The sequence below is a fragment of the Zonotrichia leucophrys genome, chromosome 19, assembly GCF_028769735.1.
Source record: "Zonotrichia leucophrys gambelii isolate GWCS_2022_RI chromosome 19, RI_Zleu_2.0, whole genome shotgun sequence".
NCBI lineage: Eukaryota > Metazoa > Chordata > Aves > Passeriformes > Passerellidae > Zonotrichia > Zonotrichia leucophrys.
The window spans coordinates 10,548,290-10,573,063 of NC_088188.1; the positions used below are offsets into that span (position 1 = coordinate 10,548,290).

General features: G+C 48.6%; 1 protein-coding gene across 10 annotated transcripts in view; it reads right to left on the reverse strand.

Annotated features, from left to right (window-relative positions):
• Nucleotides 1-1,036: 1,036 nt before the first annotated feature.
• MSI2 (musashi RNA binding protein 2) overlaps nucleotides 1,037-24,774 on the reverse strand; it is a 199,310-nt gene continuing 175,572 nt past the window's right edge. For 5 of the 10 annotated variants that reach the window (XM_064729501.1, XM_064729498.1, XM_064729496.1 and 2 more), the window contains 3 exons: nucleotides 9,908-10,116; nucleotides 7,914-7,991; nucleotides 1,037-5,868 (listed from right to left, as the gene is read on the reverse strand). In XM_064729501.1, coding sequence (XP_064585571.1) covers nucleotides 7,950-7,991; nucleotides 9,908-10,116 — 251 coding nt within the window. In that variant the 3' untranslated portion in view covers nucleotides 1,037-5,868; nucleotides 7,914-7,949. Of the gene's footprint in view, nucleotides 5,869-7,913; nucleotides 7,992-9,907; nucleotides 10,117-22,996; nucleotides 23,089-24,774 lie in introns of those variants that run through there. The other 5 variants (XR_010442426.1, XM_064729500.1, XM_064729499.1 and 2 more) reach the window with 5 other exon arrangements.

Sequence of the window (24,774 nt, forward strand, 5' to 3'; positions counted from 1 at the left end):
TTTATCTCCCTTGTTTTCTTTATCGGGGCACTAATTTGACAGGGAAGGGAAATTCTTGCTTATTTTACAACTCTGATTTCGGCAGCAATTTGATTTCAGTAGCTGGGAGGCGAACACAAAATCTTATTTTTGTTCCAGAGCTGGTATAAAAATTTACATTCTGACACCGACCCCCACTCCCATTTCAGCGCTGCTCCAGCGGGCCCGCGGGCTCTGCACAGAACACATCACCCACATATAATACACTCATAATTCACTAATGTTTGCTGAATGACAGGGTTAAGTGGCTGCTATTCCCGGCCTCCCACCACACTAATGTACTCCAGACCCGCGCTCCTTTTCTTCTGGATTGCAGTCAAATCGTTTCCTGCAGCCCTCGCAGTGGAAGCTCCTTCCACCCCGAACAAACACGACTTCCGAAATTATTTTCATTTGTTTTTCTAATCTAATTTTCCCCTCGGTGCTCCACTAATCATCAATCCCATTAAGGGCTTGATGTGTTGACTGCTTTGCAGAGAGCCCGTCCTGCATCCTGCCGTGCTGACCTTCACAGGCTGAGCCCCCCGGACCACGGAGGGGATGGAGGGGATGGACCATCCCTCCATCCCTGCCCCATCCCCATCCCCATCCCACAGCCTGCTCTCCCGGAAAGGACCCTGGGAGATCCTGCAATGAGCACTGATGAGAGATGAGCGTTTGCAGCCGGCAGGAGCAGAGGGGGAGCTGGCTCTGCCCAGGCCAGGTGCCAAAGGGAAACCCTCTGGTGGCACTGAGCTGGGAGAGGGGGTCACCCCAGTGAGGGAAATACGCAGCAAGGGTGTGGGGGACTGGGGTTTACCCAGCAGGACCCACTGCCCCTCCTGCAAAGAGGATCAGTACTGCTGATGGTGCCAAAGGATGAGGGAGCAGCCTTGGGGCACAGGGACAGGGCAGGGATGTGCAGGATGGCCAACAAAGTGATGATTTTCGGGGTGATGGGGCTGATCTCACCCCCCCAGAAATAAATATTCCCCCCCAATGAAATGGACTCCATGGATCTGTTCAAAACAGTTTATTGTATTTTTTCGTCAGACAAACACATTGATTTCTGGACCACAGTAGAGGATGGAAACCTTTCACAAACTTATTTATTTGAAAATACAAATATAAAATTATACTTTCCACATCTGTGATGTGAGAGACCCCCATCCACATAGTATTTTACAACAGGGCTTCAGAAAGCCATACACAGAGACCTGAAAGATGCTTGATATATATAGATACATATATATATGTATATATATAAAAAAAAAGTCACTACCAAAGTTCTCATCAGTTCATACTAAAGTATAAAAGGAAGGGCTAGGCCTGCCACTGTGCCATAGTTTATTTAGGTACATTTATGACCACCTGAAATGCTCACTTGCATCCTAGTACTGATGGGAGTTCAGACCTCGTACGACAGAGAATGACGGGGGTGCTACCTACGAGGACACGGGACAGAGGAGCCCGGGGCTGGGGGGCCCTGCTGGGCTGGGGGGGCCCTGCTGGGACAGGGGGACCCCTCTGGGCCCGGGGTGACCCCTCTGGGCCTGGGGTGACCCCTCTGGCCACCGGGCCCTGCTCGGACACCGAGCTCTCCACACAACACGGTCGGACTGCTGGGGGGGGCCGACAACCCACCACGAGGATTTGCTTTCTCAGACTAAGGTATTTTTTTTTCCTTTTTAAAAATTATTATTATTATTATTAATTATTATTATTATTATTGTGGTTTTTTTGGTAATTTTATTACAGTATTAAAGTATTGCTTAGCTTACAGAATCTCCTCACGTAGTGTTCGCGCGGGGCCGGCTGGATTCTGTACGTAGGAAACTCTACAGTGTCTGTGCCCGTGTGTCTGCGAGGCATCCTGGCTCTTCTGACACTAACCTCACTTCTCCCTGTCTCTTCTAACACTAACCCCACTTTTCTCCCTCTCTCTCAACTATGTCGCTTTGAAAAAAACAAACCAAACCACTAAAAAAAAGAATTCAGAAGATTCCACCCAAGAGACATCGCCATAGCGTAAAAGACAGCTATGAGTTAGTGTTGTTTTTCTTTTTTTTTTTTTTTTTTTTTTTTTGTTTTTGTAAACAGTTTCATATGCAATATCATACAGAACCATGGCTGGCCTTCAGTAAAAATGTAGTAAACTATATTGCTTTATTATTGATTATGTTGCATTGAGTGAATGGCAGAAACGAAACAGGAAGGGACGTGTGGCTGGAGTCGCTAGCCCTCATTCACACTACAGATGAAAGCAGGGAAGAAAAGAAATCCCAACACCTTTCAGGTCGTTATCACCCACAATTACCCAATGATTTAACTAAGCCTAGCAAGATGTGTGACATTCACCAGCAGACGCTGCTGTACAATGGAAAAAAGAAAATCAACTTACAGCAAAGAGAGCCATGCTACCTTAAAGTCCAAGCTACAAATTCAACTCAAAATGAACATTTATGAAGTGTAAGAAAAAATAAAAACCCCAAAGGACAGGTCAGGCTTTGCCTTAACCAAGCCGATCCCAAGAAGGACTCGGGTTATTCGAGGGGAGGGTCCCAAGCACTTGTGGCTCCTGGGGCTGTCCCTGGCGCTGGGGACGTGGCCCCTGTGGGTCACCCAGGTGTGGAGATGGCTCCTGTTGGCCACCCCAGGGCAGATCTGCAGGGCTCTGTCCCTCAGGAGGTGTCCTGGCTCTGTCCCTGCAGCTCCCAGGCCAGGCTGGACACTGGGGACAGCAGAGGTGACCCTGCCATGGCAGGGGTGGCACTGGACGGGCTCAGGGTCCTTCCAACCCAACCCAGCCCACGGCTCCACCATCCTTCGCTCCCTCCTGGGCTTGAGTAAAACAAAGGTGCAGCTGAACCTTTGTGCTGAAAAATTTACAAAAAACCCCCAAACGAACGAAGGAAAAGGAAAAAAAAAAAAATAATCCTTCAAAATTGATTTCTAGATGAGTGGGGGACTAACGTGAACCTTAGTCTAGGTAGCCACATCAAAACATCTTGGATTCCACGACATTTGTGCTATGGGCCACTGGGACTTCTCAAAAGGTATATAAACATCTAAAACATATTCACACAGATTAGCAATTTCTTCTGAGCATTCTTAAAAAAATATGTTTTTTTTTTTCTCTTAGTAAAATCGTTTTAATATACCGTGCCTCCCTCTTTTAAAAAATAAATTAAAAAAATCCAGTTTTGCATATCTAGCATTAGCATTTAAGGTAGTATGGCACATCCCCTTTCCAAAGTCATGGGTGGGGATCTACAAATGCCTTAAGAGTTTGCCAGCATTTTTAACATTGTGAGACCTTTGGTTAGTTGAAACCGCATCAGATCAACAAAAGAAAAATAATAAACAAGAGAAAAAAAAGCACAGAAAGAAAAAAGAGAAGAAAAAAACAAAAAAGGAAAACCTTCCCAAAATTATTAGCATTTTTTTTTCTTAAATAAGAGAAAGTTCTATCCTTACTGGTCCTAAATCTGAATAACTACATCTAAATTTTTAACCTTAATTACGATACACCTACCAATATGTACTAGAAGAGGAAGAGAGAAAGAGGGGGGGAAAAATTCACTACACTACCATCAGGACAGCACTCTTACAAGATAAGCCATTTTATACACTATTAACATACAACAATGATCAACAAAGAATATTCTATGAGGTGACAGGGAATGGAGAGGAAAACCAACTGGTAGTACAGTACATCATCAACATTGACAAAATAGCAATAAAAAATTCCCTGACGGCACACTGAATCGCAGGGAATTTGGTTCATAGTATTTTTTTTTTTTACCTTTTTATTTTTTAAAGAATTCGGTTTTATTTCTTTTATTACTTGATCAAGTCTCAATATTTAAAAAGCGTCCAGCATTTTGCTTAAACCTGGTTGTTCTGAAATAAGAAAAAAACCTAAAATATTACATAAAAAGCATGATTTTTTTTTTAAAAACAAGAAAAACAAGGTTTCTCCTTTCGGTTAGCAGTATGGTGCCTTGTTTTGTTAAAGATGCCTTGCTCTACCTTGTCTATTGAATGTCTACATTAGTCTACTTGTTAGTAAAATTTACAAAAATAGGAGTGCAGCAGCTCTTTTTAACAAATGTCGCATTCAGTGTCTTATACTGGCTGTACCTAAAGTACCAAATTTATAAACGTAACAATTTAAAAAAATATTAATAAAACTTGTCAATATTACGTTAAAAAAAGAAGAAATATATCCACACTACAGTATGTTCTTAATGCCACCTACCATGTTGTACTTCTAGTTTGCTGTTGCAGGCCTATTTACCAATATTAAAAAAATTAAATTAAAAAATATCCTTCATAAGTTTCCTCCCCCAACAGAGGACCATATATATAACAGCCAAATATTAAACATGTGCAAATAGGAAACTGTCAGTTTTTCCCCTACCAGTCACAGTGCAATGATGTTTTATACTTTATTTCTTTTAAATTCTGTTTACAACTACAATAAATTAAAATCTTCCGTTGCTTCTAGGGTGAAACTTGTAGCACTGAGGTATTCCCAAAAAAAAAAAAAAAAAAAAAAAAAAAAAAAAATCAAAACCAACCAAAGTTGCTTTCTAATTTGACATTACAGAAAGTGATGGATAATAAAGGAAACCATGCAAGCTGGACGCTGCTCGGCCCACACGGGGTGCCCAGAGCAGCTGAAATGACTGGACAGCAAGTTGATCTAGTTTAAAACAATGTCTAAAACAAAAAAACCAAAATCCAAAATAAAAAACCAAAACAAAGGTGTGCTTTGAACCGTAAATGCGCTAAGTAGGAAAAATCGTAGCTTCTTGATCAGTTTTGGGAAAAGCAGGTTTTAAATTAAAATAAAAATCCCTCGAGACTGTTCCTTTGCAGGCTGTGCACGTGTGAGAGCAAGCTGCTGGTGTGAGCTGGGTGGGCTGGGAGGGTCCCACAGCACCACAGCCCCCACCACAGCCACACCTCCCTTCTCTTCTCTCCTCCATTTCCATAGAGAAACTGCCTTAGGCTGACTCCGTCACAAAAATAGGTTTGTATTTCTCTTTCTTAATAGTTTCTATGTAGTTAATGGAATTGTATTTACAGCACTTTTATTATTTTTTCTCTTTTTTTTTTTTTCAGAATTCACAATTTCAAAAAACCTTATATCACCTCTTTCAACAAAAAAAAGCACTTATATAGAAAAAGGACGCGCAAAAAGTTTGTCGCCCTCGCCTTATTGCCGAAAATAGAGAGAATTAGAGTAACCAAGACGCCACAAAGGAAAAGAAGGGCCAGAGAACCTGCTGCTCCCCCCTCCCCGTGCCCTGCCCGCCGCTGCCCAGGCTCCTGTCACCATCTCAGCATCCTTTAAGCAACAACAACTACGGAAAACAGAAGGGAGGAGGAGGAGGAGGAGGAGGAGGAGGGGAGGTGGGAAAGAAAAAGCAAAAGAAACCCTTTAATATAACAGTTACACTATGGTTAGGCTCTCGCTACATACACAAAGAATTGCGACTACGTGGCTACGAGACTATGTCCAAAAGGCTACGAAAAGATGTGGGTTTGGAGAGGCTTAAAAAGAGGGGGGGGGAACCCACCGAGAAAATAAAACCAACAAGAAATGGGTTTTATATACATACTTTTAAAAGCTGTTGTTTTTATAGTACAGCAGATTCATGAGATGATGAGAGAGATTTTAAACCACCCAAGTCCTTCGAGTGCCACCTCCAGTTTGCGTTGGCGGTGATGATGATGATGGTGATGGTGATGATGATGTAGTGCTCAAAGTCTGATGAGATCACCCAACCGTGGGCCCCTTCAGAAACTTCGCCCTGTCTTGCCCGGACATCCAGAGAGACTCTGCGTGGGGAGAAGGTGCACAGGACACGGAGAGCGACAGTTAATTGAGGTAAAGTAGGATTTTTAACCAAAAAACCCCAAAGTGTCTGCAAACACTGCAGCCACAGCCTGCCCCATCCAGCCCGAGGGAGGATGCAGGGGGCTGCAATGCTGAGGTGTTCCCAGGACAGCCCCCACAGGAGAGGGGGTCTCATGTGTTCCCTGCTAAATTATATTCCCAGTAAAATGGGAGTTGATGTATGGCCAGGACAAAAACGGCTCCTCAGGCATCTGTTCTGCCGTGAATTCACACAGATTTGGTAAAATGGGTTTTCTCTGAAGTACCTGGAAGGTGACAAGTGTTACCTGTGCAGGCTGAGGCAGCCAGGATTTATTTTATACAGGAGCTTCAGCCTCCAACGCTGTGTCCCTGCCAGTGCTTAGAGCTGAGATATATGATGTGTAAAGAAATGTAAATATTTGGGGCACTGGCTCTGCAGGCCAGGATGGTCCCTGGGGACCCCCAGAGCCCATCCCCAAGCAGCCGTGCTGGGTGAGCTCCCAGCAGCATCCTGCAGGGATGTGGAGCTGCTCCCTGCCCCGGGACTGCAGCTCAGCCAAATCCTCAAATCCTGCCCGGGATGCAAGAGCAGCCGCGGCCACGAGCGCTTCAAACCCAGCGCTCCTCGAGGAATTAATAATAAGGCTCATTTCCTCCTCTCCAAATCTGTTTTAATTAGTAATGAGCAACATTAAAAGCACTTTGTTTTTAAGTCGTTAATGGTTTGAGTCCCGGCCTGGCCAGTGAGTGATGGCTGCAGTGATGGGCTGTGTGAGCGAGGAGTGATTACAGCCCATCAGGCTGGCAGGGCTGTGCATTATTAGCCTGAGTGATGATGTTCTGCCCGGGCTCCAGCTGGCCTCGGGTACCACCTCACTATTCCAGGGGCTGACGTGAAGGATTCTGACAAATTGATCTGAGAACGAGCCCTGCTACGTGCAAGTAATAGCTGGGATTAAGCAAGAGTGCTTATGGCACTTTTTTCTTTCCCATAAAAAACACTCCTTGGTGGAGCAAATCAATTGACAGAACAATTTCAGGTAATCTTGGGGGTGTGTGTGGAGATGGAGAGTAAATAGAAACCCCCTTTATCCACTAGTGTTTAGGTATAAATCTATTTTTATGTAGTTTAAAGTCTCCCAACGTTTTCCACAGTTCCCAGCCCCCTGACTAACTTTACTTCTAATTTCATAGACTGATTTTTGAACGTAAATGATGTGACATTGATCATGTAACACCGGGCAAGAGGCAGGGAAATAAAATGTGACACATCCATTCCATCTGCCTGTCCGGGCCCAGAGCTCTGGGGGCAGACCCCTGCCATTTAATTGGGATAACTTCTGCTTCTCATTGCATTTTCTAATCTATTCCATTCCGAGTGCTAAGAATATTTGTTTGCAAAGATGAATATGCCAAAGGCCAAATAATAATAAAAAATAAAAATTAAACATTTAATTAACTGGAGCTTAGTTCAAAGGGTAGGAAACTGGCAGCGATCCAGGGCTGCGGTGCTCAGGTAATGCCTTTAATTTAATTTGCTCAGGTTTAATTTTTTTTTAATCTTGATAATTGCTCTATGGTTACAAGTTACAATGTTATCTTTTAGCTGTAATATTTGGTACAGCACTTAATTAAGAATGATGGTTTCTCAGTAATAAAGCAGTGGGGCTCAGCTATTTTTGAAGCAGTGCGCTGGGAGCAGATCTCTGATCCCACTGGGATTCTGCTGCTGGCACTGGGGGTGATTCCCCACAGCCTCCTGGGTTTTCTGCCTCTTCAAATTATTGCACGAAGCATCACGAAGATGAAAAAGTGACTTTTGGTTTAGCTTTGGATCTGTCTTCCAGTTTCCAGCCCGTGAGGTTGATTTGAGTAACACAAATCACAGAAAGGAATGATTAAAGGCCAAGGAAAGACGAAATGAAGATAAAAAATTGTTCACTTAAAGTAAATATAGGGGAGATGGTAGTTCAGCACAAAGTACAAATGGGATATACTGTAATACCTCCAAGTGAGATGGCAACCAACCATGTGTAACGTTTCAATGGTATCCATTTGTAAAAGCCGTTGCAATCAAAGGTCCCTAAAATTGTACAATTGTTAAGTTCATCAGTGCTCTATACACGGGAACAGCTGATTATTAATTTTTGCCAAGAAATTATCAAAGGACTTGAAAGACTGTGTTGCCAGCATGAATAGGGATTTCCAAGAGCTGTTCTGGTCACCAGGTGTGCTCAGCCCTATGGTCACCTTTCCAAGACCATCATCTTCTCATTCCCCCAGGTGCAAAAATAAGCTTTGGGATTCTCCCTTCTTTATTTTTAAACCAGGGTTAGTAAATGGAGAGTGTTAAATAAATATATACGTAATAAAAGCTAGGGGATTCTTTGCAGTTATTGGGGGAATTAAGAGGCTACCAATCTGCAAGTCAATTATAAAATGGTTCTTTGGGAAGTGTTAGTGCAGACAAATCTGGATACCCAGCCTTGGACCTGGTGTCCTTTCACTTGAAAAATCGGGATGTTGCAGAGACAAAAGTGCCCAAGTTTTCAAGCACAAACAGGTTTTTAGGTGAAAAATGGAAATAAGAGGTGTTGTAAGTGGTGAGAGGTGGCAGTTTGAACTGATGTAGCTCCTTGCAGAGCAGTAATATTCCATGTTTGTGCTAGAATTGATCCACAGGGATTGTAAAGCCCGTGGTGTGACCGCGGGAGGGGCAGGCCCGGGATGGGAATTGAGCACACGGGCACAAAGCCAGGCAGAAGGTTTGTTTGTCCTTTTTGCAATAAAAATAGCAGTTCCAGGAGCTTTGTCTGCACCACACTCCTGCTCCCCCATCCAATTCCATCAGGGAGGGCAGCCCTCCTCTGGGTTTGAGGGACCTTCGGGGGAGCCTCTGCACCTCCTCCCTGTGCAGGAGATAACCCAGCCCCTGGCCGTGCTCCCAGGGGCAGGAGCCTCCCTTGCCACCCGTGCCAGGTGCCACGGGGCAGCCCAGCCCCATTCATGCTCACACACAGGTGACACAGCCACGTGCAGCCTTGTTAAGCCAATCTCTGCCCTCATTAGTGCAATCACAGCCCCACGTTAGGCGCGTTAGGAGGCGCCTCCCGGGACCCCCGGCCCAGCCCGGCCCCTCGCTGCAACCTGCGGCTCTCGGGGGCTGCAGTGAGCCCAGGAATGGCTGGGGGTGACCCCAGGACCAGCTGGGGGTGACCCCAAACATCAGCAAACAGGGGAAGAGGAGCAGGACATGCCCTGTCCCACCAGCCAAATGAATGAGCTGATTGTGCTCCTTTAATGGGAGCAGGGACTGTTGCTGTGCCTGCCGAAGGGTGCAGCAGCCAGGAGGGGCAGTTGGGCTGATAGAAAGCCTATGGGGACAAGCAGGGATTTAAATCCCATATTTATTAAATATTTCTCCCTGAGACAGGTCATGTCTGGCTGCAGATGGCTCCGAAGGAGTGTTTGCACCAGGAGATGTTCAGGTTGGATATCAGGACAAAATTTCTCCAGTGCCAGAGTGATTAATCTTAAAATTTCTTCAATATAAGAGTGATTAATCACTGGAATGGGCTGCCCAGGGCGGTGGTGGAGCCCCCATCCCTGGAAACATTACAACTTTCACAAAGTTGCGGAGTTTCGGTTTATCTCCGCAAAACATTCGGCTGTCATGGTTTGACGCTGGCGCAATGCCACTGCCCCCATGAAAATATAATCTCCTTAAAATGGCAATTAGTGACAATAATGATAAATTGGTGATAAAACGGCAATGGGGTCTCAAGGGCTGATTGGACCTGGAGGTTTCCCCCTTGCCAATCCCAGCTGGAACGCCCTGCCAATCAGCGATTACTCCAGCTGGCGCCCATGGGTCGGGCACGGCTCGCAGGTTGTGGCAGCGAGGAGCCCGCTGGCCATGGGGGTCCCCAGCACCCCCAAACCCCCAATCCCCACCCAGACCCCCCAGACGCCCCCAGAGCCCCCTCCCGGGGTACTTACGGCGATGCCGTGGCCGAAGCCCGAGCCTGGCTGCGGGCTGGCGGCGCTTATGTAGTTGCCCACGGCGGAGTCCTGGCTGGCCGTGCCGTAGAGATCCGCCACGGGCCCGGGGCTGTTGGCGCCGGGGAAGCCGCCGGGCCGCGCTGGGGTGGAGCCTGCCGGGGAAGCGGGTGCGCCAAAATTCGGTTGAGCACTGTAGCTATTCAAGACTGGTGTGCAGAGAATAAAGCTGGGTATGAGGCCAGACGCCGGGCATGCACCGGAATTACAAAGCCAAACACCAGAATAAACAGCCTAGGCCCAATTCTAACACTTAACCAAGGCCATGCGAGAGGAGAGCAAGTACTGGAGAAGAGTCAGCCCGGACTACTACGAAGCTTAGAGCTCCAAAAATATATATATGGATATATATAAAAAATAAAAAAAAAAAAAAAAAAAAGAACGATCATTCAACACACTACTGCAACCAGAGACTGGAGGTGCTCATTTTCACCAAATTATCACAAAATATAATAGGTATTTTTCAACATCTGACTTGATGCTCATGCAGTAGTAACAAGTTCTCTAGGTCTGGGCACGCCGAGACAGCATTCACATCCCATGCAAACTACAAAGGAACTAGTTTGAGACTACACATTGTGGTAATATTGATATTAAAATGTTGACAGCAAATAACTTGAATCACGTCTAGGAAAATAATTTTTTGGATCCATTCGATACTTTTGGAAAAAACCCGCCCTTTTAGATCAGTAAGCTGTAGAAATAGTTCAGTAGTTGATTTTTTTTTTCTTTAAATGATATGGAATGGAACAGTTTGGATTTTTCTCTTTCAAATATGACCAAGGAGAGTGTTGTTTTATTTAGGGTTTTTTTTTTCCTTTTGATTTGGAGAGCGAAGACCTACCTTCGTCTCCAAAACCATGCTTGGGACATCAACCAAAATTAAACAAATAAATAAAGATCAAAAGCAAAAAAAGAATTCCAGAGGGTGGATGACAACTCACCTCCTAATGTGGAAGTAAAAGAAAATTTAATTTTTTTCCTCCCTTAATTTTTTTTTTTTTTTGAGAAAGAAAAACAATGTAAATAAGAATGATACTGAAGAAGAAATTTAGATATTAAAGCATGTTAGATGATCAGGCTTCTGGCATTTCTCACGGCTGCTCTTGGATGTAGAATTTATGAGGAAGAAGTTTCAATGGGAAAGAAAAGTCAGCGGACTGGGAGGAGCTGGATGGAGATGGGAAGCTGGAGCTACACCTGGGTGGTTCCTGCAAGGTCCCTGGGGCACAGGGAGCCTGCTCTGCCCACCCCACCATGTCCCCAATGTGTCCCCAGTGTGTCCCCACCATGGGCAGCGCCAGGACACGATGGCCAGCAGGGCTGGATGGGCCCAGCAGCACAGCCTGCCCAAACCCCCTGGGCACCGACCCCATCCCCTCCATGCCACCTTCCAGGCTGCCAAGGCCACTCCAGCCTCTTCCTCTGGCTGCACCTGCCCAGGATCTCCACTCAACACCAGGGTGGGTTATGGGGCCTGGTGGCCAGCACTGCCCTGTGCCCAGCCCAGGGCTGCAGGACTGACCACAGGGCTCTCTGCAGTGACCCTGTGCCCTCACCAAGGGCTGGGGTGGGCACCGGCTGCACCTCGGCTGCCCTGGCCCCCTGCCCTGCACCACCCACCCAAGGGACCCCAAATGGCTGCAGTGGGCAGGAGCAGCACAGCTGGTGGCTCTGTGGGGACAGGGAAGGCGGCTCTGCACCAGAAATGATTCACCACAGCTCTGCACTGGTGGCAGGGGAGGGTAAGTAGGACATCTAAGCTAGCAAGTTCAAAGAAATAAGGCATGAGAGAGTAAACAGATTTTGGACTTCGCTGGCAAACAAAGAGCCTTTTTTTATTATTAAAGATTAAATGTCAAGATAACATTTGGCCTTCTCACTCGTGAAGAAAAATATCCAGCTGAGATGTTCCAAAGCCCTTTATTACTACAGGCCAGCACTTTTCCCCCCTTTTCTTCCCTTTGGTTCAATAAAATGGATGTGAATTTTCCTGCCAAGCCACACAGAAAACCCAGTTGGCTGCTCCGAGTGACAGCAGGACCTGGCACGGCCAGGGGCATCCTGTTAGTAAAATACTCCTGCAAACCCCACAGAAACCTCCAGAACAAGCACCTGAGGAACCAGAGACTCTCTGTGCCCCCACAGCCCACATCCCACCCTGGCCACTCTCGTGTGCATCTCTCAAGACTGGAGGCAAGGCTTTCACACCTGCAGGGAGAGCTGGCACTGGGTTGGTTATTCAGGTGGGGAATGAAAAGATAATTTTTCATCTGCTGACCAGGGGTTCAGCACTGCACACTGCTCACAGGAGGGAGAAGGGGCACACCAAAGGCTGCTCCAGCCTGGGAAGGGCTGTGTGGAGGCTGGGATGCCCTGGCACCTGTCCGTGTGGTGCCTGAAAAGCTCCACAGAAAAAGCTGGAAGCTTTTCCAGAGCCAACACTTCACTCCAGCCCCTACAAATGAAACAGAAATCTCCCATAATTAGCAGGAGGCTCAGAAAGCTGCATTTAAATGATTTCTCAGCCAGGGTTAGTTGCTAAGTGTTTGTCTTCCTCCAGGAGCTCAGGTGAGCTCACCTGGAGCCAGAGGCACCTTCACCATCACTGCAGCAAAGGGACCTGAACCACCTCCCCAGCAGGCAAATCCTGATGTGTTCTGGCAAGAACCACCTGGAAACAAGTTTGTTTTACACAAACCTGGAGCACCCTGACACTAAAAGAAGGAATAATGCCTGCAATCCTCCAGACTCCAGATACTGCCTCACTAAGAAAAGTCAACACTTTTGGGAAACCTATGACAAAACTCCTGATTGTTGGAGGTTGTCAGGAGTTGTCCAAGGCTGCTGTGAACTGTGGGAACTGCAGAGCACTGACATTAACTCCTTGCAGGCTGGGAGGAATTGGAGCCTTTCCCTTGGCCCCCAACACCCCATGGCAAGAACAGGAATTGGGAGCAGATGTTTGGGAGCTTGCTGCTGCAGGGCTGCCAGGGGACTGTGCTGTCTGGGGGCTGCCAGGGCCATCAACTGCCAGCACTCAGGAAATCCTGGCATCAAGGGACTCATTCCAGGTCCATTTCCCAACCAAGGGCACAGGGAGCCATCCTGCAGCACGAACCTCACAGCTCTGAGACTGTGCCTGAGCACCTGCAGCTCAAAGGCTTCCTCTATGCAAAACTCGCAATCCCAGGCGTCCCCAGGAAGCCCTGTGATAGATCAAGGTCAGCAGAGATGTGGAAAAGATTAGATGTGCTTGTAAGTCACAGCCAAGCACCTTTTATCTCCAGCCCCAGCCATCCTCCATCCCCTGGACTACAGAAGCTCCTTCCTGTGCTGATGGAGATCAAGGGCCAGCAGCCAGCAGCTCTGGCAGGGATGGAACAGGGCAGGAGAATGCCTTGCTTGCTTCACTTTGAATCTGCTGTGGCTTTTCTTGCAGAGAAGATTCTGAGCCTGTGAATTTTGATCAGCAGGTGAAGCCTGAGGGACAGGGACAGGCTTTGGGGAGCCTCGGGCCCACTCTGCCCAGTGTCACAGCACTGAAAAGCACTGAGGGAATGTGAGAGGGGACACAGAAGGATATAAAACATGTGGGTTCACAAAGCAGCCCCAGCAGGATTTTTCAATGCCAATATTGGTGCGGGTGGAGTTGGGAGCTGCTGTGCAGGGCTGGCACAGCAAGAGCTGGACCTCTCAGGCAGTGAGGCTTTATCTCAGCCCATCCTTCAGCAGAGCCTTTATCCCCATTTAACATGCACGTGGGATGCTCCTCCACCTCCAGCCAAGTGCTTTGTGACAGGGAGCCAGGAGCTGGGAGCCAGAGCAGCCTGGCACTGGGCTGAGGCAGGGATGGTGTCTGGAGCCTGCTCCTGCACACTGCCACGCTCACACCGACCTGCTCACACCTTCAGCTGTGCCCAACCACAGAGGTCACTGCTGGGAGACAAACTCTCCCTCCAGCAACTCCTGAGACATCTCTAAGTCAGGATTCCTGCTGGCATCTGCTAGCAAGGACCCCAAGGCTGCTGGGCCTGGGCAAAGCACGACAAGCTGGATGCTGGAATCCCACCCAAATAAACTCAGCTCAGCCATGCTGGAATTCCCTCCAAATAAATCAACTCAGCCATGAGTGATGAAGGGGAAGAAGAAGGGAAGAGGAGAGGAGACGTGAGGGTTTAGACATCACTGTCCTACAAGGGGAACTCACACGGTACTGGGATGACAGTCAGGCCCTTAGGGACCAGTAAATGGCACCTGATGACAAAAATCCCACTTAGGCACCACTGAAATATGCTGTATTGCAAAGGAAACAAAGCAGGGGAAGTCTGGACAGGGGACTGAGACAGACTCTGCATGGGGATCACTGTCCCCTGCACACAGCCCACATGGAGCCTTGGTGACACCCTTCCCTCTCACAGCACCAAAACCCAAACACTTAAACACCTCTGCAGGGACTCATAACAAATATGAGTATTTTAAATTAAAAAAATCCAGGTGAGAAACAGTGCAGAATGTGTGTCTGCCTTCCCTGCCACAGTGGTCAGGTGAGGAAATCCTCATGAGGGACAGAAACCACTACAATTCCCTCTTTGAGCAGAGGCAGGATATTCCTTGTCCCTGGGCAGCCATGCATGGGGGTGAGCAGCTCTGCAGGGATGGGGGAGCTTGGCAGTGTGGGGTTAAAGTAACATTCACTGATTTTAGAAATCTTTTCCAACATAAATGATTCTATGATTCTCATCAGAAATTCATTTTTCACCTCCTGTCAAGCATATCCTACAACCAGAGTTGGACATCTCCAGCCCTTTTCTCCTCCAAGACCCTCCTCGTTCCTGCCTTGTCCCACTGCCCTCGGGGTGCATTCCTGCACAAACAGGTTTCTTCACAACTTGTTGATCCAGAGCTATAATTTCTGGATGACTCTCTCATCTGCCATAAACAGCCACGCACAATTTGGCAGGCATTTCCACCATCAATGTTTATGATAATAACTAAACGTGCTTGAAAGCAGCAGGAAATTTTCAATATAACTATCATTAAGACAAAATGCTTTAAATCAAAGCCATTACCCACCACCAAGACTCAAAGCTCACAAGATTAGTCTGTTTTTCTATCTTTATGAAAAATTCATAGAACATGCTGCAAACATCATCTTCCAGCTCGAAGGAGTAAATGATATAATGACACTGGATGCTGCTGGCAGGGATGGGAGCAGGCAGGGCACAGGGGCACGGGGACAGCCCCACAGCCTGGTGGCATTTCATGTCAAAGTTTGAGCAGCCTGGTGTAGTGGAAGGTGTCCCTGCCCACGACACGGGGCTGGTCTTTAAGGTCCCTTTGCTCCAGCCCCTACCAATGAAACAGAAAGCTCCCATAATGAGCAGGAGGCTCAGAAAGCTGCATTTAAATGATTTGCTCAGCCATGGTTAGTTGCTAAGTGTTTGTCTTCCTCCAGGAGCTCAGGTGAGCTCACCTGGAGCCAGAGGCACCTTCACCACCCCGCTCGAGGATTCTATAAATTTATGAATTTGAGCCATTTGGGTCCATTTACTGCTGGATTTTCAGAGAAGACTCTCACAGAAGGAGCACCACCTGTCCCCAAGCATTCCAGCCTGCTGAGCTGCCCCTGCAGCCACCCAGGCACAGCCTGTGCAGAGGACACAGCGCAGAACCACAGCCAGTGGCAGGGGACAGTCCCCCTTCCCTGGGGACCCGAGTGTCCCCGAGGAGAGCACGGCTGGCCACGCATGACTAACAGAGCAGCGCTCCCAGCGTGACGCTGATACCTTAAATAACCAGCACAACTCAGCACCGCATGCACATCTTACATCATTAGTGCTCACAGCCTTATAAATATAATTAGCAGCGCTGCACCCATGTTACAGATCGCTTGGCCAAAGCTAATTCTTTGTGCAGTCAGGGCTGAAGTTAATGGGAGTTTGTACCTTGCTTTTCAGAGCTGCTAACAACCAGAATGTCATTTACCCGGGACTGGATGTACAAATTAACGCCAGTCTGAAATAAGACATCGGTGCTGCTGGTTCTCAGTGGCCTATTCAGGCTGCAGGAGTGCACTGGCAGAGCACTGAGAAATAAAAGCTGATATTCAGGCTCTTTTTTTCTATACCAATCACCTCACAGTGCTCCAAACCCCTTCCTTTGTGGTCAGGTTGAGCCATGGGAGCATCTCTTCCTCGTGCCTGAGCTTTTGCAGAGCGTGGGTTCTGTGGGGGCAGCGTGTGGCACACCTCGAACTCGGATCAATGCTCCAGCTCACAGACGTCTCAGAAATAATGAGCTGGAAACACACAGATATTCTGGAGAATAACAAGGTACAAACAGCTCCCAACTCGCTGGAAGCAAAAGTGGGAGACAAACCAGAAAAACAAATAACGGCGGCGTCGCCACGAGAGCTGCCATGTTGTACATCTCTCATGGGGACCTGCATCCCTCTGCTCCTGCTCTCCCAAGCACACTTGAAAAGCAAACTCTCTCTCTAAGAGCCCTGTGGCAGACACGGCTCCTGTGCAAGTGAGAAGAGCTGCAGATGACAGCTGGCTCAGTCCTGCCCGGAAAATCACAGGCGAGAGCTGTGCCTCCCCTGTCACCCCGGCACGCTCCGTAATGGGGAGCAGCCAGGCTGCCCCGGGTTATCCCTGCCCTGCAGGGAAAAGGGAAAATACAGCAACTGTCGGGCTCATCAGCAAAATAAGTGGTGATGAGGCTGAGACACACCGAGATCTGCCCTAACAAGGTACTATTTGTACGTTATTTTCTAGCTGCAGTCACACTTTCAAAGGTTGTTCTGCGGCTGCAGCCCCTTCGGAAATGGCTTCACACATCAAAATATCGCAGGGTAATGACAGCAAGCAGTGGGTGGTGAGCTGGCAATTACGGCTGGAAGTGAGTGGGAACCAGGAGGGAGGGCTGAGTGCTGCCCACCTTCCTGAGCTGGGCACAATGGGGTGATAATGGCACCTGGGATCTTGAGGAAACTGCTCCTGCTGCAGCCTCAGTGTCCTCCCACCACGCTGCTCCTCCAGCCCAGCACGACACAAACCAACTGCTCAACTACCTGAGATGAGCCCCGAGCAAGAGCTGGGCAGCTTCCACAAGCTTGGGGGAGATAAAAATTCACCTGTTTTGTGCAGGTGCTCTGCAAACCCACTGCTGCAAGTGAGCCCCTGCTTCTACAAAGTACTCCACTTAACACATCCCAGGCGTCCACCACATCTGGGAGCTGCTGATGGGCACCAATCTGCAGAAGGCACAAAATTCAGTGTGTTCGAGCCCAGCCGCTCTAATTCCTGCAGGACAAATAGCTACACTTTGCAGCTCAGCTGTAACTTTTTGCCAACGATCAATATTTATTGCCTAATCCCATTTTCCATAGCGCGTGTGAGTGGTGTCACTCGCGCGGGGCCGAGCGCGACACGAGGCCACACAAAGCTTGGCTTGTAGGAGCTGCAGCCAGGGAGCCAGCTCTTGTCACAGCCTCACAAAAGGATTTCCTCTCCAGCGGCTCATCTTTAATCATTATAAAAGCACAGAAGTTTAATCCATTTTTGATGTAAGCGCTAATAGCTTTGTGTCCTTGAAGTTCAAAGTGGTCTTCGTGCATGTCGCTAATTAGCCGAGCAAGCAGCCATTCAGCTTCCTCTCATGTTTCTAATTAGATCCTTAACAACAAACAAATGTCGACCTTACAAAGGCTCTGCTACGATTCCCTCCATTAGTTAAACAGTTTGGGAGGGATGCGGCTCTGTGCACCCACAGCCCCCCCAGCAGAGGATTCAGGGCTCTGGGCTGGGGTATTTGCCCTTTGGAGAGGTCCTGCCTTCCTGACGGTGTTTTCCAGGGATGATGCAGGGAGCAGGTGACCACTCATCAGCCCCTGCCCTGGTCCCAGCTCCCTGCTGCTCCACTGTCCCTCCCTGCAGGCACGGGATGCTCACCAGCTCAGCTGGACCTCACAAATAAACCAAGGAGGCAGATAAATGCTGTCCTGTCAAGTCAATATCCCAACTGGTTCCTGCCAATTTAACTGGTTTTACAGCTAATTTAGAATGTGATGTAATTAATGTTTACATACCTCACAGAATGACAGAATGGTTTGGATGAGACCTTAAAGCCCATCCAGTGCCATGGGCAGGGACACCTTCCACTATCCCAGGCCGCTCCAAGCCCTGTCCAACCTGGCCTGGCCACTTCCAGGGATCCAGGGGCAGCCACAGCCTCTCTGGGCACTCTGTGCCAAGGCCTCACCACGCTACTAGAGAAGAATTTCATCCAAACATCCAGGCTAAGGGTACTGCCATCTTTTTACTTCACATCAAACGCCTGGGACTGCTCCTTGCACTCTTTTCTGTCGATCTGTGTTTGTAACACTCCGTGCTGGACTCATTTCAGCAGCACCCGCCTGTCCTTGCCTGTGCTCAGGTTTCTGGGCAAGTCTCTTGCTCCAGCCCTGGCATTTGTCCAGGGGGGATGAATGAGGATCTGTCAGCACCAGGAGCTGCTGCTGCTGCCGGGTTCCTGCCGGGGCCCTGGGCGGCTGCGGGCGCTCGCGGTGTCGCAGGCGCCGACCCCAGCGCTGCTCCTGCTGCCTGTGCCGGCACACCAAGCCTTAACACTTATTACCACCCATCCAACTGGCAAATAAGAGCTAAAGCTCAGTGCTGGGATATCACAGACCCCTCTGTAACCACTTTTCCATTTAAAATGAAGGAAGAGCTGAGCCAGGTGATGCTGGCGCCTTCACCTCGCGCCAAGGAGGAGCAGGAGAGCTGCTGTTAATTCTACCATGGGCAACCACATCTGCATTAATTGTTTACCACAGCCCGGACAGGTCTTTTATTAATATTAATGAGTAAGAGGGAACAAAAGGCCCCTTTATTTTTAGCCTACTCTAATTGCGTAGTAATTACTCATCTACAAAACAAATGAGCCGAACTCCATTGCCATAGCAACAGCAACTCCGGCCTCCCACTGTACCACATTAACTGGCTATCACTCCTGTAATTTGAAATTGAAGCCTTTTGTACAATAACAGACAATACAGGAGGAAAATTAAACCAAAACCGGTTCTTTGTTTTGCTGCATAATTCAAGTCATAGCAGCAGGAGGGCCTTGCCTGGGGGGCACCTTCCCACTGCTGATCCCACGGGCTGGGGGATGCTCAGGAGCACAGGGGGGTTATTCAGGTTATTCAGGTAACAGAAGAGGCATCCAGCCTGCAGACCCCAGTCCTGTGCAGCCATCCCTCCTGTGGGAGGCTCTGCACCAGCAAGCTGCTGCCCAGCACATGGTGCCTGGGGGAGAGCTGGTGGCACCAGCCAGACTGTGGGCAGCTGACACCCAGTCAGGGTCAGGGCACAGAGTGCTGGGCTCTTTTAACCATCAGGAAATGCTCACAAAGGCCCCAGCTGCGTGAGTTTATTATTTTTAAGCAGCTCAGGTTTATATACCTGCAGATCCATTTTGCACTCTCTGGCAACTCCTAACCCACCGTGCTTCTTGAGCTCACACGGAGCCAGATGCACACCAACATCTGCTGCAAGGAAAAACTACTCTGCTCCTCTGGCAGCCTTCTATTTCAGAGAGAAGAGAGGGAGAAAAAACATCACTGTAATTATGTATTTACTTTTAAAGCATTTGGGGAGAGAATAAGCATGAAAATACTGACAGTAGTGTGTCAGTCCAACGCGCGCTGCCTCACAGTTAGCAGTTGTTCCACTAATGGGTAACAGCCTGCAAGTGCTGCTGGAGAGGCAAGTTACCCTCAGCCCTGGCAGCATTTTACCTGTTCAGGGATTAAAATGCACAGGACACCATCCTGTGCTGGAAGATCTCATACCCTGGAGAGCACGTGCTGAAACCCCACTTCGAGCTCTGCAACAACTTGTGCATCTTGCAGGGAACAAAGTCTAATTACAACTGCCAACAGCTCTGTCCCTCAGCTTCCGCTGGGAGAAAGGGAACAAACATGGATAATTGGCTGTGGCAGGGCTGTGGAGGGTACCAAAGTGGTTCCAACCCCCTGCACATGCAGGGACACCCTCTACCATCCAGGCTGCTCCAGCTCTGGCCACTTCCAGGGATGGGGCAGCCACAGCCTCTGTGAACAACCTGTGCCTCCCCACCCTCACAGAGAAGAATTTCTCCCTAAATAAAACAGCATGATGAGCATTCTGAGGAGCATTTTCCCGTGGAAAATAATTCTCCTGATGGAAAAGACTATTAAAAGTTACCGGCTAAATTTGCTACAGATTAACTTCAACTGCACTTCAGAGGTGGTCACTAATTGCACTGGAGATGATTTATCAAGCGCACAAGATTTTCTATTACAAAATTATTGATTAAAGCTGATGTATTTTAACCTCAATAGACTTCAGCCCAGTGCCCTGTCAAACACTGGCTGCTGTGGCCAAGGTCAAGCAGCAGCAGCACCAAATTGTTTCATATCCACTGAATTTTCTCCCTGGCACTGCAGGAAGAAGCTCAGTCCCCCATGGATTAAAAAAGATCCAAAAGTGGCATCCTACAGTAAAACAAGACCCAGGGTTTCTTCTGCCTGGAGCCTGCTCTGAAAAGGACCTTTGGGATTCCTATGCTGGAGCAGCACAGCACTTCTGAGCCAAACAGAAAAGACGCCTCTTTTATTATTATTATTTTTTAAATTGGGGTAGCAGACAGGCAAGTAACTGTAGGGCTCCCAGTATGTCAGAAACAAGGCCAGAACCACCCATGGGAACGTGGAGTGGCTCCTCCAGAGCACATTCACCACCTGGGGCTGCTGCGTGCCGAGCCTGCTGATGGCATTCCCGTTCAAACCAGGATGATTTCCCTTGCTCCCACCCCTCCCCAAAGCCCCCCGTGTGGGGGCCCTGCCTGGCCACCCGCCGTGCTCCCCAGCAGGCGCTGCTCTGCCAGGGAGATAAGCAAAGGATAAAATCCAATGCAGCATTAATTTCCCAGAGCATCACCCGCCAGGCTCCGTCACACAATTACTGGCGTTCCAGTGGAGTGAGAAATTCCAGCCCTTGCTGCTCCCAAGTGGTCCACTTGTTAGGTTGTGGCTTTTGAGATTACATAGCCTGGATTAAACTTTATGTACTTTAATAAGAGGAAAATAAAAAGGGAGAACAATTCCACCAGAGCCACCGTGCCACAAGGGAGTCCTCCCAGAGGGGCACAGAAATCCCAAATTGGTTCATGGCTGGATCTTTGAAATGCTCCTCCTGACATCTCCATGAGCCCATGGCAGCTCCTCTCCCCCTGCACACACAGCCCAACCACTGTCACCCTTTTTATGGCCATAATTTGCTAAACGATGAGTAGATCAGATTTTGGAGCACCTTCCTTAGGTGTCAGACAAGGTTTCCTCGACCCCATGCAATTTATCTCTCTGTTGAGTTTCAGGCACACTCCTGACTTCAACAGGTGCTGGGCTGCAATGAACAATGGGCTCCCCATTTCCCTGGAAAACTGAGATCCAAAGGGAACCTCATCCCTGCCTTGGCACACGGGTGTTCAGCTCCCTGGCAGCACCAGGGCCAGCTCAGCTCACCTTGCACCGTGTCAGCCCCAGCACTTGTTTGCTTGATTTACTCAATGTTCTATTAGAGGTAGGGAGCAGATACAAATCCTTAATTACACTGGAAAGCCCACTCTGGATATTTTATTTCCTTTGAAAGCCCTTGCTGCCTGAAGGGCATTAATGAGTGCGTGGCTCTGCCCAGCAGAGCAGGGAGAGGCTCCCACCCAGCACAGCTGGCTTTGGGGATGGCCAGGGCGTGGGGAGGAGGAGAGGGGTGACCACACCAGAGAGGAGCTTTTCTGCTCCCATCAGGGTGTTTTCTGACAAGCAGCAAACTAAACAACAAATAAAGCAAAGCCTAATTTGGGATCTCAATTACCATCTGTTGGATTTACTGACTGCAGCGCCGTCTCTGCATTTTCCAAGTTTAGCACAGAAACCCAGGCAGGAGAAGCAAAGCCACTGCTGGCTCGTGGCACAGAGGATGAACTTGCCTCGAACTCCTCATGCTGATATTTATAAAATGTTAAATCTTCATTTAAAAACGTTCCCTTAAGCTGGGTGACATGGCAATGAGTACGACCCATCACTAGCTCGGCGTCTCTGTTGCATAATAAGATTTAAGGTTTATGACCTACAAACAATCGCTTGGTGGCTCAGGACAGGCTGCAGGGAGCCGCCTCACACACGGAATTATTGGATTCCCAAATGGAGTGATTTGCGTGTGGCACATCTGGTCTACGACCGCCAACGAATGAGTCTATGGGCTAATATGGACGAGTAACAGGCTGATGGAGAAACCATGATTGTAAAATGATTTGAAAAATATCTCAGGTTCTTTTGGATACAAAATAAAAATAAGAGAATACAGTTATAGTCAGTGTTTCAGTTCCTAGGGGGGTTAATTTGAATTTAAAAAAAGGTCAGTTTTACTATCAGCATAAGAGCATGTGCGGGTTCTTGTACAGAGGGTATAGGTTGCCTACAGCCGGCTTCAATTTAAACTTCCAGATAATGGGATTTAACGAATAGGGCTCTATGGATCCAAGCCATCAGCAGCTCTCTGCTGTGTTATCCCTACGCTTTCAATCAGACCAAGGCTCTGCTTTTATCTGCCACGCTCGTTCGCGTTGATGGTGCCTATAATATCAACTCGACAATGCATGTTCTACAACTACATCTACTGCTACCAGTACGACTACTACAGTGCATGCATTTAGTTCAGTCCCACAGATACATACACTCTAAGAACAGGCAAGGGGAGATGTGAAATGTTTTACGGGACGACAGGTGTTTTGTTTTTTAAGTAAGGGAAATTAATAAAAAACATCAAAAGAAAGAAAGTGTACAAAAAAATAGAGACATTTCTCAAGAGTTGATATGAGTCGTTTCTTGAACCGTTTCGTCCGAACAAGCAAAAAACATGCAACCAGCTGCTACTAACAAGAAGCTGGACACTGAGAGAGGATTAATAGGTGTGGACAAACCTTCCCGCTGAGAGCGCTCAGAAGAGTGTTTGAGAGGAGGTGTGCACGTCCGAGTGTAAGAGAGGCCGGAAAGTTTGCCTCAGAGACACCCTCTCTCACAGCAGCCCCAACCAAGCAAGAGAGAAAACAACAAAACATAACTGCTCACACTCACCATCAAGGTCAGTAGCTCACGTTACGAGATTTGTTATAGCTGGCAAGTATAAAGTCCAGTAAGGGGTTGTTGGGGCGCAGGGCTCAAAGGCAGCACTGGCAAGCCGGGACTGGGGCCCAAAATCCAGATGTGCCAGGGGTTGGGGTGGGGAGCAGCCCCGGGCGCCGTGGCACTGCGCTGTCCCGCTGCGCCGAGTGCCACCAGCTGGCTCGGTGCCACAGCCTGCCCGAGGGAGCTGGGACAGGGCTGCACTCCTGTGCCTTAGGGGTTTTGTCTCCAGTCCTCAGGGAGGAACAGCTGGTAGCAACAGGTTGGGAACTGGAAAAATCTCAGGCTTGTCAATGAACCAAAGAGGAAGGAACGAAAACCCTCACCTGCCAAATTTTCCTTGTCTCGCTCTCCTGCCAGATGAACCCCTCCCATGTCAAATGCAAGAGGAAAATGTGCCCCCCCCATGACTGTATTTCAAAAAAAGCATTTACACGACAAAAATGTTTTACACGTAAAATGTCAGGTGGATTCAAAAGAAATGTGACACTGATAGTGAAGTTGTCTAGGAGGAGTTTGCAGCATTCAGACTTTTAACTTTGCTCGTTTTCCGTGGCCCAGGTCCCAATTCATTAAAAAAATACAAGAATGGGTGAGGTTGTCAAAACCAGCGGAGGGATTCGGCAGCACAGCCCCACCCGGAGCGAATGGATGTGGCCAGAGCTGTGTCTGCTGGAAGGACCTCAGCTGTCCCCTCATCACTGGGATGTCAAACAGGGACGTGATTGATGCCGAGCAGCACGGCCGCGCTCACCCTGCCGGCACGCGAGCAGCCACGCGGGACGGGAATTTATGGTGGCACTGAGCACGGGCACAGGGACACGGCCCTGTCTGCTGGCTCTAGGACAGACCTGCCGTGGCACAGAAGAACCTGTTTATCTAGCAAGGCCAGCTGGTGACACGCTGCCATAGAAAAAGAAGGGGTGAGGGCAGGGAGGAGGCCCCGAGCAGGCTCCCTGCTGACTCAGCAAACATGCAGGTGTCCCAAGAACAGGAATGTCACCCCGGGGTCACAGCAAGGTGGTCAGTGCCCAGGGGCTTGGAGTGAGAGGGCTGCAGCTTCCTGGGGAGAACAAGACACGCACTGAAGGTGGATGCTCTCTGAGGGTGCTCAGTCTCTGTGCTGGCACTGATGCCAGGAAGGTGGGGAAGAGCCGGCGGGATGGGGCCAGAGAGCTGCTGAAGAGGCAGCAGGGACGGGGACATTGATGACATGGACTGCCATCAATGCCTTCCAGGAACCTCCTGGCCAGTGCTTGCTCTGTGCTGTGCTCCAGCAGCCCTGGGCAGAGCTCTCCCAGTGAGCTGGGGATGGTGGGATGCGCCTGCCCGGGTGTTTGCCAGCTCTTTCCCATTTCCTGGCAGAAAGGGGCCAGTTAGGGCCAGCCGTGCTGTGCTCTGTGCTTTGGACCAGGCACACGTGAAGGAGGGCTGTGCGAATTTGTGAAGGGAAAACAAAAACCCAACCGAAAAGGAAAGAAGGAAAAAACCCCAGCCATTTTTCTTGTAATGAATCGGGCCCGTACACTGCAGCGCAAGATCGATCGGACTCCACTGCTCCTGGATACAATTCACT